General features: G+C 38.0%; 1 protein-coding gene across 2 annotated transcripts in view; it reads left to right on the forward strand.

The window, feature by feature from the left end:
- Positions 1-14,293, forward strand: part of DOP1B (DOP1 leucine zipper like protein B) — a 245,892-nt gene that overhangs the window by 99,241 nt on the left and 132,358 nt on the right. For both annotated transcript variants that reach the window (XM_033947781.1, XM_033947782.1), the window contains exons 13-14: positions 10,054-10,245; positions 12,720-13,401. In XM_033947781.1, coding sequence (XP_033803672.1) covers positions 10,054-10,245; positions 12,720-13,401 — 874 coding nt within the window. The remainder of the gene's footprint in view (positions 1-10,053; positions 10,246-12,719; positions 13,402-14,293) is intronic.

Raw genomic sequence — 14,293 nt, forward strand, 5'->3', positions numbered from 1 at the left:
GGAAAGCAGTGAGAGCAGCAGGAGGGGGTGGGGAAGGAATGTGTGCAGGTGAGGGGGAGGGCAGGGGAGGGGCATCACCGCTCCAGACACCTCTCACCCTCGCTACACTGGTTGGAACTGCTGCCTCAGCATCCTGAGGTTGTGGGTTCAAGCCCAGTGCTGCTCTTTGTGACACTGGGCAAGTCACTTAACCCTCCATTGCCGGGACAGATAGGGAAAATACTCGGAGTACCTAATTAGATTGTGAACCGCCGAGATGTCTGTGCTGATATGTGATATATCAAATACAAATAAACTTGGAAACTTCTATGTGTTGACAGGAGAATTTAAGGGTACAGGTGGCAAGTAACCCAGGTTTATCTTCTTGCTGTATATGATGATTACGAGATGCGAGGAAACAGGTTCATAGACAACGGCGCGAAAGACAAAAGCACGCGCTGACAATTGAGCGCAGCGCGTACCGCCGCGCCGCTCTAAATTACAGTTTTTAGGGGCTCCAACGGGGGTTTTTGTTGGGGAACCCCCCCAGTTTACTTAATATACATCGCGCCAGCGTTATGGGGGTTTGGGGGGTTGTAACCCTCCACATTTTACTGTAAACTGAACTTTTTCCCTAAAAACAGGGAAAAAGTGAAGTTTTCAGTAAAATGTGGGGGGTTACAACCCCCCACACCCCCACAACGCCCCCACAACGCGGTGCGATGTCTATTAAGTAAAGTGGTGGGGTTCCCCCCCCACGCCCCCCCCGTCGGAGCACTAAAAACAGTAATTTAGAGCGGCACGGCGGCGTGCGATGCGCTCAATTGTCTGGGCACGCCTTTGTCCCGGCGCGCTTTTGACCTGACACCGAGGAAACATATCTAGCCTGAGTAGATAGTTGTAGGGTTGAGGATAGAGGGGTTAATGCATAATTAAAACCACAAAATATATCTATATGAACTTACATTTGTGCATCTTAATAGATATAATATAATGGAGGTGACAGGCATGCAAATCTGCCCCATGCATATTCATTAGGGCTATCCCAAAAACCCGACTGGCCTAGTGGTCCTCCAGGACAGGGTTGGGAACCACTGATTTACAGCAATGGTCTTTGACCTGAGGGCCGCTGCGTGAGCGGACTGCTGGGCAGGATGGACCACTGGTCTGACCCAGCAGCGGGAATTCTTATGTTCTGTATAATGCTGTTTTATTTGACATTTTACCTGTGTTGATCAAAGGCATTCTTAAGAATGTAGCTGGGTTGAGTTTGGACCTGCAAGCCTTTGTGAGACTTTTTTGTGCTAAATAGGTGCAACTGTGGGCATTTTTGATGTTGCTATTTTTCAAATAAATTTTGCCTATTTTGCTTGATTTTTCACAGCTGCAACAAAAATATGGTCTTAATAAATCATAAAGCTTTAGATCAGTGGTCTCAAACACGCGGCCCGGGGGGGGCCACATGCGGCCCGCCAGGTACTATTTTGAAGCCCTCAGTATGTCTATCATAATCACAAAAGTAAAATAAAACAGTTTTTTGATCATATGTCTCTTTAGCTATAAATGACAATATTATTATTAAGACTTAGCCAAAAGGAAAGATTTATAAATTTTTTTTTTTTTTTAATAAATATTTTTTATTCTTTTTTTAAATTCTTACATCAAGTGAAATACATGTAATACATTCAATTATGAAAAAACACTTTATAAATTATAAAGAGTTTTACCTCATGCAAAATTGTCAATTCTTTAATAACACATGAACTATTTTTTCAGAGGCCCTCCAAGTACCTACAAATCCAAAATGTGGCCCTGCAAAGGGTTTGAGTTTGAGACCACTGCTTTAGATGGTTGCAACTGAAGCAGGCCATTCAGGAGGGGTTCCCTGAATGGAAAAATCTTAATACGCAATATAGTTTAGAATTCTTATGCTTTCAGGTGGACTTCTAGGGACACCAGGCCGCACAGTGGTATAAATTGATAAATGGATTTGTATTTTTTGTGTTTTATAATCTTTATTCATTTTCTTTTGTTACAACAAGTGTTTCATATAAACTTATTAGAAACTTAAATATACACACTTGATAGACACACCTATCATCATCAAGTTTAACATTTTTTAGAAAATTAATTTTATACAAAAATTATAATATTATGCAGTAAATCTAATTCTATATAATTTCTTTTGAAAGCAATAATCCCCCCTCCCTCCCTCCCTTTCAATCAATAATATTTAAAAACAACTTTATTTGTAATTCATTCAATATTGACATAGTGTGTAAAAATCAAAAACGAAATCCCTCCCCATTCCCCTCCAATCAATATTTTTTTTTTTTTTTTTCCATGGGAAAAGTTAATCATTCATTACAAAAATCTGTTAATGGTCTCCATATCTTTTGAAATTTATTAATATATCCTTTTTGTGTTGCTATGGTAAGCTCCATTTTATATATATGACAAACAGAATTCCACCAGAAAGTGTAATTTAATCTGTCATGTCTTTTCCAATTAAATGTAATTTGTTGTATTGCTATTCCAGTTAAAATAAGCAAAAGTTTATTATTATTTGATGTTATTTGACTTTTTTTTCTCATTGTTGTTCCAAATAATATAGTATCATATGTCAAGGCTACTGGGTTTTCCAACATCCTATTTATTTGAGGCCAAATTGATTTCCAGAATGTTAATATGAATGGACAAAAGAATAAAAGATGGTCTAATGTCCCAATTTCAACATGACAGTGCCAGCATCTATTAGATTTAGAGCTATCAATTCTATGTAAACGTGTAGGGGTCCATAAAGCTCTATGTAAAAGAAAAAACCAAGTTTGTCTCATAGATGCTGACACCGTACATTTTAACCTCCAAGACCAAAGTCGTGGCCATTGAGATGCACTAATTTGGTGTTTTATCTCAATGCTCCAAATGTCTCTAAGACCATTTTTTGGTTTTTTATTTATATATCCGGATATTATTTTATACCACTGTGCAGCTTCATGACCTGTTGAATTAATCTGGAAACACAGGAATTCCAAACTGTGATAATTAGTAAGATTTTTCCATTCAGGGAACCCTACCTGAATGGATTGCTTCAATTGCAACCATCTAAAATATTGTGTTTTATTAAGATCAAATTTATGTTGCAATTGTGAAAACTCCAGCATTTTACCATTTTTTATTATGTCATCTAGAATACGAATACCTGCTATCATCCAGTTTTTCCAGATTATTTTGAAACCGCCTATTTTGATCTTGGGGTTTAACCAAATCGTTTGAGTTGTTGATTTACTAATTGGAATAGGAGTTAGATTACTTATATATCTTAAAGTTTTCCATGTATCCATGAATATTTTATGTTCTTTGTATAGCCTTGGCATCTTGATACTAACTACATGACTAAGACGTAATGGAAACATAAGTCTCCATTCTAGCCAATACCAATCTGGAATATTTATTGTGGGCTCTGGGAGGATCCAATACATACCTTGACGTAAAATATAGGCTTGATGATACCTATAAAAGTTGGGAAAATTTACCCCTCCCTCCGCAATTGATCTTTGCAATGACACTAATGCAATTCTTGGGTTTTTTCCAAGCCAAATAAATTTTGTTAATATCTTATTTAATTTTTTATAAAAAGAATTTTGGAAGAAAACTGGTATCATTCCCATTTGGTAACAGACTATAGGTAATATCATCATTTTAACAGTTTGTATTCTTCCCCACCAAGATAAGTGTAAAGGGTTCCATTGCTCACACATCTCTGTCACTTTTTGTAATAAATTTTTTTCATTAATTTTCATTGTATCTTCTATATTTTTTGTAATCCAAATTCCAAGATATTTAATAGCATCTTCCTTCCAAACAAAAGAGAATGAATTAAATAAACTTTTTGTACAATGTATATTTAATGGAAGTATTTCTGATTTATTCCAGTTTATTTTATATCCTGAAAATTTTCCGAATTTTTCTATTAGTTCAAGTAAATATGGAATGGTAGATTCTGGATTCCTCAAATATAATAGTAAATCATCAGCATAAGCTGATATTTTGTATTCTTTATCTGAATGAGTTATACCTTGTATCTCCTTTACTTGTTGGATTGCTAATATTAAGGGTTCTAAAACTATATCAAACAGTAAAGGAGACAAAGGACAACCTTGTCTAACTCCTCTTTGTAGATTAAATTTTTCTGAAAACGTATTATTAATGTATAATCTAGCAGAAGGGGAGCTATATAATGTTTGTATCATTTGTGTGAATCCAGGACCTATACCAAACCATTCCATTGTTTGATACATAAATGTCCATTCTATTCTATCAAAAGCCTTTTCTGCATCTAAAGAAACAGCAAAAGTGGGCTCATTCATTTTCTTTGTTAAGTATAACATATGGAATGCTAATCTAGTGTTATGAGATGAATGTCTTTGAGCAACAAATCCTGTTTGAGACATACTTATAATATGTGGGAGAGCTTTAGCCAATCTTAACGCAAGGATTTTTGCTAATAATTTTCCATCTACATTTATTAAAGAAATTGGTCTATAGTTCGATACCAAAGTGGGATCTTTATTTGGCTTTGGCAAAACTATTGTTAATGATTCTGCCATAGTGCCATTTGTACAACCTTTATTAAGTTGATATTGAAAAAGATTTAATAAATAGGGTAATAAAGAGTTTTGAAATGTTTTATAAAATTCCACTGTATAACCATCACCACCTGGAGCGGATCCAACTCTAAGGGATTTCAAAGCTGTTTCTAATTCTTTTATTGATATTGGTTCTTCCATACTTCGTTTTATATGTTCAGGAACTTTTGGACCCTCTAATAATTTCAAGAATTCTAAACCTTCCTTTTCTTTATTTAAATAAGTCTCGGAAGAATAAAGAGATTTATAGAATTTTAGAAATTGTTTTAAGATTGGTTCAATTTGTGTAAGTGTTTCACCATTTTCATCTTTTATAGCAATTATTTTTGTTTTCTTTTTTTTCACTTTTAAATAATTTGCCAGTATTCTTCCCGACTTATTTGAGTTTCCATAATACAACGCCTGCTGAGAAAATAAATCTTTCCTTATCATTTTTGATGATATTTCATTGTATTTACCTTTGAGTTTTAACAATTCTTGTTGTGTAGAATATTCCCATTTTCCTATTAATTTTAATTCTAAATTTTTAATTTCTTTTTCTAAATTAGAGTATTGTTTTCTATTTTGTTTGTTAAGATAAGCCGAATAAGAAATAATTTGTCCTCTTATTGATGCTTTAAATGCATCCCATAATATTTCTCTAGAGATCTCATCTGTATCATTTATTTGAAAAAAATCTTTCATTTTTATTTGAAAATTTTCACAGAATATTGGATCAGCAAGCAATGCATTATCAAACTTCCATATTGTTCTATTTGTATTTTGATCTGTGATTTTAATTTCAATCCATACCCCACCATGATCTGATAAAATAATTGGATCAATGGCAGCTTTTGTTACTTGATATGCTAGGTGTTTTGATATAAATATATAATCTATTCTTGAAAAGGAATTGTGAACATGAGAACAGAATGAAAATTCCCGTCCATCAAAATGAAGTATTCGCCATATATCTATTAAATCACAAGTTTGTATTAAATTATCTAATCCCATTGATTTCATATATCTACTTGGGTTTTTGTCCAATAGAGGATCCATAACAGCATTAAAATCCCCAGCTACTATTAGATTTGAAGTAGCCAGTGGTAATATCAGTTGTTGAAGAGTTTTAAAAAATTCATTTTGGTTCGAATTAGGGGCGTATATATTAATCAACGTCATGGTAGTATTTCCCATATTCATTTCCACAATTATCCATCTTCCATTAATATCTGTTGCCTTTAATTTGAATGTAGCATTACATTTTTTATTTACCAGAATAGCAACTCCTGCTTTTTTCTTTGTAGCTGGTGAGAAAAAACAATGTTTGACCCAACCTCCTTGTAGTTTACTAGATTCAATATTTGAGAGGTGGGTCTCTTGTATAAAGCATAAATCCGCATTTTGCCTTTTTAAAAATAATAGTGATTTTTTCTTTTTTATCATATGATTTAGACCATTAACATTTAAGGATATTATTTTAAGATCCATTTATGCATTTTTGATATATTTTCTTTAAAATTATATGAATTGTTTTCCTTAATTTTTTTTTTCCCAGTATTTAAAATATTTTAGAATATCCCCTTTTTCTTCTTTATCCCATTCTCCATTATATTTCCCCCTTCCCTTCCCTCCCTTCCCTCCCCATTTTAATATGACCACTTGGATACGCATATTGAGGTTAGGTGTATATAACTCCTACAAGCTATTACAATATATAACTATATTTACTACCATTATTATTTATTTTATCTTTTTTAATTATATTTCTCCCTTTAGAGATGTTTTAATTTATTTTATTCTATTATAAATTCCCAATTTATAATTTTTTTTTTTTTTTTTTTTTTTTAAAGTTTATTATTATGTTTTGGTTTGTATTGTATAATAAAGTAAATGTTTTCTAACAGTAAATTCTAAGTGTTGTCAAGATATGTTTTCATTTTTAAATATTAAGTATGAATTATATTCTTTCCCTATTCTTTAAGGAAATTATTACATATGGCAAAAATGTAAATCACAAGTTCAGTTAGATATAAATTAATTCAAAATGATGAATAATTGTATTTAAAATATTATAACTTATATTTTTAAGGCTTAGGTATATGTTTAAAAGCAGTCACAAAGGATGAGTAGACATCTCCTCAGTCCGACCTTCAGGAGATTAATTTTAATCTTTTTCCCTTCAAAATAGTTATTAGTTGCAATTTTTAGAATATCAAATCAAAGAGTAGGAAACTATCACATTCAGAAGAACATTCCCTCTCTTTACAAAACTGTTGCGCGGCCTTCAGTGCAAGCCGCGGCCATAACCTTTCTGAGTGTCTGTCACTGTCATGGCCGTCGCCATAAAATCGCATCTCTGTCCTGCAAAAAGGCTCAACAAACAAATATCATTCCGGTGGTATCATTCGAGACAGCTCAGTGTCATACAGTACTTTATCAAAGGAAGATGTAGGTAGAATTTTCTATGAATTCAATAAAGGTATCTAATTGAATTCTATGCTTTTTTTTATTTTATTTTATTTTTTTTTTGACTTAAGATGTGGAGGGATTTAAACAAAAGCACTTCAGGAAATTATTCTCAGTTTTCACAAACCTGTCTCATTTTGCGTCCCAAGCTGTTCATGTCCATTGTTATCTCCGACAATTTTCATTCTGCATCCATCACCCTTCTTTGTTGTTGATCCAATCCTCCGTTTGTCTCAAGTTCGTTCGTATCTCGTCTCCCAGCAGCATGACAATATGTCGTTTCCTGTCCTGTGTGCTTTGAAACGCAAAGTAACCGGAAGTTTATTCATTGAAAGGAAATTTTACTTTTATCCAATACGAATTCGTTTTACTCAATATCCTACATTTGTCAAAGCGATTGGTGCCTTTTTTTAATTTTGACGCCCCTTGCTTTCCTTATCCAATCAGCGACTCTCTTAATGTGAGGTCATGAGTGAATAAAAGTCAAATACTGCGCAATTCCACAGTCTCACCATCGGAATGCTTCCTGGCTCAGAGTTCCACATGTAAGTTTTTGTATATATCTTTAAACATGTGCTGTCGTTGTTTAGAATGTTCCTGCAGTTCAAATCACAATTCCATGTTCTTTCAATTCCTTTCAGTTGAAGTTAAAAGTTCTGTTTCTATATCGAACTTTATATTTGTATTTTATATTTAATCTTTATGTTTATTAATTTAAATATAATTATAAATACAAACACAAATATATTTTTCGATAATAAGTTCTTGTTTAAGAGGTCATTGGCTGTTCACATTGATCGATGAATTCTTGAAGTTTTGTAGGATCTGAAAAGTTTTGAGTTTTGTTAGCAATGGTAATTTTCATTACTGCTGGATAAAGAAGGCCATATCTAGCCCCTAGAGCTCGCAGTTGGGGTCTCATGTCCAGGAATTGTTTTCTTCGTAATGCGGTCTCTTTTGCAAAGTCAGGGACAATGTGGATTCTTGCATCCTGACATTTGAGGTTTTTGTTTTCCTTTGCAAGTTGGCAGATTTCTACTGCTTGTTGGTGTCTCAAAAGTTTAAATATTAAAGTTCTTGGTCTTGATTGAAGGTTTTTATTTTGTGTTGGTATTCTGTGTGCTCTTTCAATTTCTAATGCAGCTTTGAATTTTAAAGGTAATATTTTAGGTAGAAATTGTTCCAGGAATGTTATAGGGTCATTTTTTTCTACCCCTTCCGGAATCCCGATGATCCTTAAATTATTTCTTCTTTCTCGATTTCGGCTGTCTTCCAAGTCTCTTTTAATTTCTTCAACTTCTTTCCATATTATTTTAGATTTTCTCATGTCTGTATTCAGTTGCTCTGTATTGTTTTCCAGGTCATTTATTCTGTTTTCAACTATATCCACTCTTTTGGTAAGAAGTGCAGCATCTTCAATTGCTTTTTTTAGTTTTTTGTTGCTGTCTAATACTATTTCTTTGATTTGTCTCAATTCTTCCATGACGTCGGGACTTTCATCCGATGGCAACGGAACTTTTGAAGGTGTATTATTTGGCTCTGGTTTTGATCTTTTATTGCTGCTGCTGATACCGGATCCACTAGCTTCTGAATCGCACTTGTTTTGTTTTTTAGATGTCATCTTCTGTAATGTTTTATGATTTCTTTTTTGTAGTAATTTCTGTAAAATAAGCTTGTTTGTACGGAGCTTCTCCTTCACCCAACCGTCAGCATTCGCGTCCAAGCCACGCCCCTCGATAAATGGATTTGTAAATAAAAAACCTAAAACTGGACTTGGGGACATTTGGAGTATTGAGATTAAGCATCAAATTACTGCGTCTCAATGGCCACGAATTTGGTCTTGGAGAATGCTAGGAAGTTCTTTTTTACCCAACGTGTGGTGGACACCTGGAATGCGCTTCCAGAGGACGTAATGGGGCAGAGTATGGTACTGGGGTTCAAGAAAGGATTGGACAATTTCCTGCTGGAAAAGGGGATAGAGGGGTATAGATAGAGGATTACAGTTCAGGTCCTGGACCTGTTGGGCCACCGCGTGTGCGGACTGCTGGGCACGATGGACCTCTGGTCTGACCCAGCGGAGGCACTGCTTATGTTCTTATGAGATGTACAGTGTCCGCATCTATGAGGCAAACTTGGTTTTTCCTTTTACATAGAGCATTTTGGACCCCAGTTAGATTACAGAAGTTAAACAGCTCTAAGTCTAATAGATGCTGGCATTGTAATATTGAGATTGGGACATTAGATCATTTATTATACTTTTGTCCCTTTATATTGACCTTTTGGAAATCAATCTGGACCCAAATAAATTGTTTATTAGAGAATCCTGTAGCCTTGTCATATGATACGACAAAGAGCCAAATTTCATCAAACAATAATAAGCTTTTATTGATTATGACAGGAGTCGCCATACAACATATCGTGCATAATTGGAAAAATTGGAGCAGGCTTAATTACAGTTTTTGGTGGAACTCATTGTGTCACATATATAAAATGGAGAGAACAATAGCCATACAAAAAGGGAATTATAAGAAATTTAAAGAGATATGGGGGCCATTGACAAATTATTGTAATGAATAGATACCATTTTTCTATTATAATACAGTACAAGTAAAGGAGTGGGAGGGGGAAATTCTGAATTTATTCAATGTTTGGATCAGTAGAAAAGATTATTTTATAGGTTATATTTGCATATGTTATGGCAGGAGTGGGTGGGAAGGGATTAAATTTTATCTATAAATGTTAAATATGATAGAAATTCAAGTGTTGTATTTAATTTCAACTGTCATTTATTGATACACTTGTTGAAAGATGTAAAATGAATAAAGAATTTATAAAAAAAAGAAATTTTGCCTATTACTTTTGCTTTGAAACTTGGTGTAACTGTGGCACATATTGATTGCACAAGTTACATAGGCTGTTACAAAGCTACTGTGCCTATGAGAGCACAGAATAATCCTATTTATCTATTATTTTCCAGGAGCTGTATTCTGAAGTGCAGACCCAGTACCTACCTCAGATGTTAAGCTATATGGTTCAGTCCCTTCTGGAGAATGTGGACGCCCTGAGCTTGGCAGAGGTCACTCATGCCCTGAAGACCTGCTTCAAAGTGCTGAGCAAAGTCCAAATGCCACCTGCATACCTGGACATAGAGATGGGAAGTGGAAGTGGGGTATGTTCCACATTTCAGAGCCGTTTCTCCCTTCCTGTCTGTAATTAGTGATTATCTTTCTAAATCACTGGCATGCAAGGATTTAGAATAGAGAATGACATGAGGAAAAAATTTGTCTCACTAATACATATACTCTCAGGAAAAGGGTCAGTTAAACTCCAATAATATTACCTCTAAATCAGAACCCCATATGGACAACAAACCTCCCCTCTGCAACACTAACAGGCTTTAATTTCACACACACACAAGCCAATCACACAACAGGTAGTAGTAACAGAGAAAAAAGAAAGGAAAGAAAGGTGGAGAAAAAGCCTCAGTTCAGCTTCATCTGGCAAAAAACTCCACCTTTCAAGGTTAACCCTGTACTCCAAAATATAGAACCAGTAGAAAAAGCTCTATGGTAGTCTGCAGGGAGATGTTACAAAGCACACCGGGACACACAGCCCACAGTTGTGAAAAAATGGGTAAATCAGCACTGTAGCAAAGTAGTCCAGGGGCTGTGGGCTGTGTGTCCCGGTGTGTTTTGTAACATCTCCCTGCAGGCTACCATAGAGCTTTTTCTACTGGTTCTATATTTTAGAGCAGTGTTTTTCAACCGCTGTTCCGCGGCACACTAGTGTGCCGCGAGATGTTGCCTGGTGTGCCGTACAGTCAGGGCCGCCATCAGGGCAGTACCACCAGTCTAGGGAGAGGGGCGGTCCGCCCCACGTGGACAGGAGAGAGCTGGACGGGGGACCCGCGGAGTTCAATACATCTCGAGCCGCGAGGCTCGTCTTCTGTTCCTGCCTGCCCTGCAGCTAACATATAGCCGATCGCAAGCGTTCCCCGATGTCAGCGCTGACGTCGGAGGGAGGGCTTAAGCAAAGCCTGCCCTCCGACGTCAGTGCTGACGTCGGAGAATACTTCCGTTCGGCTATTTGTGCGCGGCAGGGCAGGCAGGAAGCAGAAGACAAGCCTCGCGGCTTGAGCTTCGTTTTGCTGAGAAAGTTGCAAAGATGGGCTGGGAGGCAAACACGGAACACAAAAGGGGGGAGGGAGTGCGTTTTGGACACAAGGCATGAACTTGGGAGAGAGGAAGGGAGGGGAAGAGATGCTGAGGTGGGGGAGGGAATGGGTTTTTGGACACAGAAGGCATGGACTTGGGAGAGAGGAAGGGAGGGAAAGAGATGCTGAGGTGGGGGAGGGAATGCGTTTTTGGACACAGAAGAAATGGATTTGGGAGAGAGGAAGGGAGGGAAAGAGATGCTGAGGTGGGGGAGGGAATGCGTTTTTGGACACAGAAGAAATGGACTTTGGAGAGAGGAAGGGAGGGAAAGAGATGGTTGTGTACACGGGGAATAGAAGAAAGGAGAATTTTTGGTCATAGGGAGGGAGTGAGGTACAGATAGTGGCATACCAGGGTGGGGGGGGCGGTCTGCCCCACCCCGGGTTTACGTCCCAAGGGGGTGCACAGCTGGCCACCCTCCAGTGTTGACCCTAGGCCGGCAAACTGCGGCTCTTTAGCCACTTGAGTGCCACCGCCAACGGTGTTGTTGGCGGTGGCAGCATTATAAAATACTTTTTGTGTTTATTTGATTCCTATTCAAGAGAATTACTTTATATATAGTCAATATAGGCACAGAGTTAAATTTTTTAACATTTTCTAATGGTGGTGTGCCTCGTGATTTTTTTCATGAAACAAGTGTGCCTTTGCCCAAAAAAGGTTGAAAAACACTGTTTTAGAGTACAGGGTTAGCCTTGAAAGATGGAGTTTTTTGCCAGATGAAGCTGAACTGAAGCTTTTTCTCCACCTTTCTTTCCTTTCTTTTTCCCTGTTACTACTACCTGTTGTGTGATTGGCTTGTGTGTGTGTGAAATTAAAGCCTGTTAGTATTGCAGAGAGGAGGTTTGTTGTCCATATGGGGTTCTGATTTAGAGGTAATATTATTGGAAAAAATTTGTCCCCATGAGCTCAGTCCCTGTCCCCGCGAGCTCGGTCCCCGTCCCTGCAAACCATCTGATCCCATCCATACAAGCCTTGAATAGCTTTATAATAATAATAACACCAACTTTATTTTTGTATACCACTATAGCACAAACAGTTCAAATCGGTTTACAGGGGAAGAGACTGTACATATACAGTGAAGATACAGAGAGTAATTGTCAAGTGTATTGGTAACCAGTTTTCAATTACAAGGAGGGACAGGAAAGGGAGGAGAGATGGTTAGAGTTTGGTAGTTTGGCCTGAACTTATTTTGTTAAAGTATAAAAAGAAACAAAATTCTGTACAATTGTCATTTTATAAATAAAAGTTCTGGCTGCTGAATTAAAGAAAGATGTACAGCTGGCAGGGCTTTGTTTATAATTTTTATTTTTATTTTTTTTTTTACTTTATTTAGGTTTTAATGTTCCTTAATAAATTAGAGTATATTGTATTTTCCATTCCCCTTGTTTTTATAAATGCCCCAAATCCACTCTACACATTGCCATTTCAGAGCCCAACTAAAGGTAAAATTGAAGATCACACTATTGACGTCGAAATTGGAGAGCAAGGAGAGGATCCCATTTTCCCTCCTTTGAAGTCCGAAGACAGTGGAATAGGCCTGAGCGCCTCCTCACCAGAGCTCTCCCTGCACCTGGGCATGCCTCGAGTGACTCCAGAAAGGGACAACGTGTGGACGCGTGTTGGCAGCATGCAGAAGACCCTGCACTGCATCCACGAGCTGATTGCCAACTTTGCCAGCAAGCACATTTTTAGGATTCAACAGGACGAGGGGAGCAATTCGCTCAGGAATCTGAGCAAAGAAAAGAAGCCAGAGAACGGGCACGGTCTTGCCACCGACAGTGGCAGTAAGAAAAAAAGGAGCTCCTGGGAGGCCAGACCGATCACCGTGCCACAGTTCAAGCGGATGTTATCGGATCTGTTCACAGGCGGGCCCTTCCTAATATCCAAAAATCTGGACTCGATCAACCTTTCTTCCCATGAGACTGGGAAACAGAGGATGGGAGAAGACTGGGACATCGATCGGGCTGTGATGGATATGGGAGAGGTGACCGAGCACTGTAGAGAGGCCTTCACAGCTGCTTGTCACCTTCTTCTGGATTGTACTACCTTCCCGGTCTACCTGTCTGAAGAAGAAACAGAACAGCTATATTCATCTCTCTTTGAAGTGCCTGGTAAGAAAATATTCTCGCGCTGTGCTGGCATTTATCTTTTGAGAATTAGTGCAACATAAAACACTAAGTATTGCTCGGTTGCTGAAAGGAAGCTGTACCTCTTCTGAGCTAAGCAGCATTTTGAAAAGTGCATATATTGAATCGAGGAAGGATGAATGTAATTACTTGCTATGCATATTTTCAAAATACTCACTGAATATAGTTTCACTGTGTCTCCTGTTTTGCCATAGAGATACAGAGAAATGCCGATCTGCTGCAGTGTGAAACTACTAGAAGCTGAAAAAATGTTGGTTTTGGCTTCGGCCCCAACACTGGCCTGGTCATCCTTTGCTTTCAGCCAAAAATAGCAGTGCATTTTTGACTAAAACCAAACCTCCCCCCCCCCCAGTTCAGCCACCCTGACCATAACCTTTTTACCCTCTAACTGCTCTGGTAGTCTAGTAGCTTCTTTGAAACAGGAGGATTCTCAGTTGCTCCTGTCCCTGCTGGTTCCTTGGTGAAAATGGCTGCTGAGACTACCAAAGGAAGTTTCCTTTTTCTGACTAAAATAAATCCATCATTCAGAAATACAACATTCTATCAATTGCAGTACCGTATTTTCGCGGATATAACGCGCGCGTTATACGCGTTTTTACCTACCGCGCATACCCCTCGCGCGTTATATGCCTGAGCGCGGTATACAAAAGTTCCCACCCCGCCCGACGCCCGATTCACCCCCCCAGCAGGACCGCTCGCACCCCCACCCCGAACGACCGCTCGCACGCGCTCGCACCCGCATCCACGATCGGAGCAAGAGGGAGCCCAAGCCCTCTTGCCCGGCCGACTCCCCGACGTCCGATACATCCCCCCCCGGCAGGACCACCTCGCACCCCCACCCCGAAGGACCGCCGAC

The sequence above is a fragment of the Geotrypetes seraphini genome, chromosome 6, assembly GCF_902459505.1.
Source record: "Geotrypetes seraphini chromosome 6, aGeoSer1.1, whole genome shotgun sequence".
NCBI classification, from domain to species: Eukaryota; Metazoa; Chordata; class Amphibia; order Gymnophiona; family Dermophiidae; genus Geotrypetes; species Geotrypetes seraphini.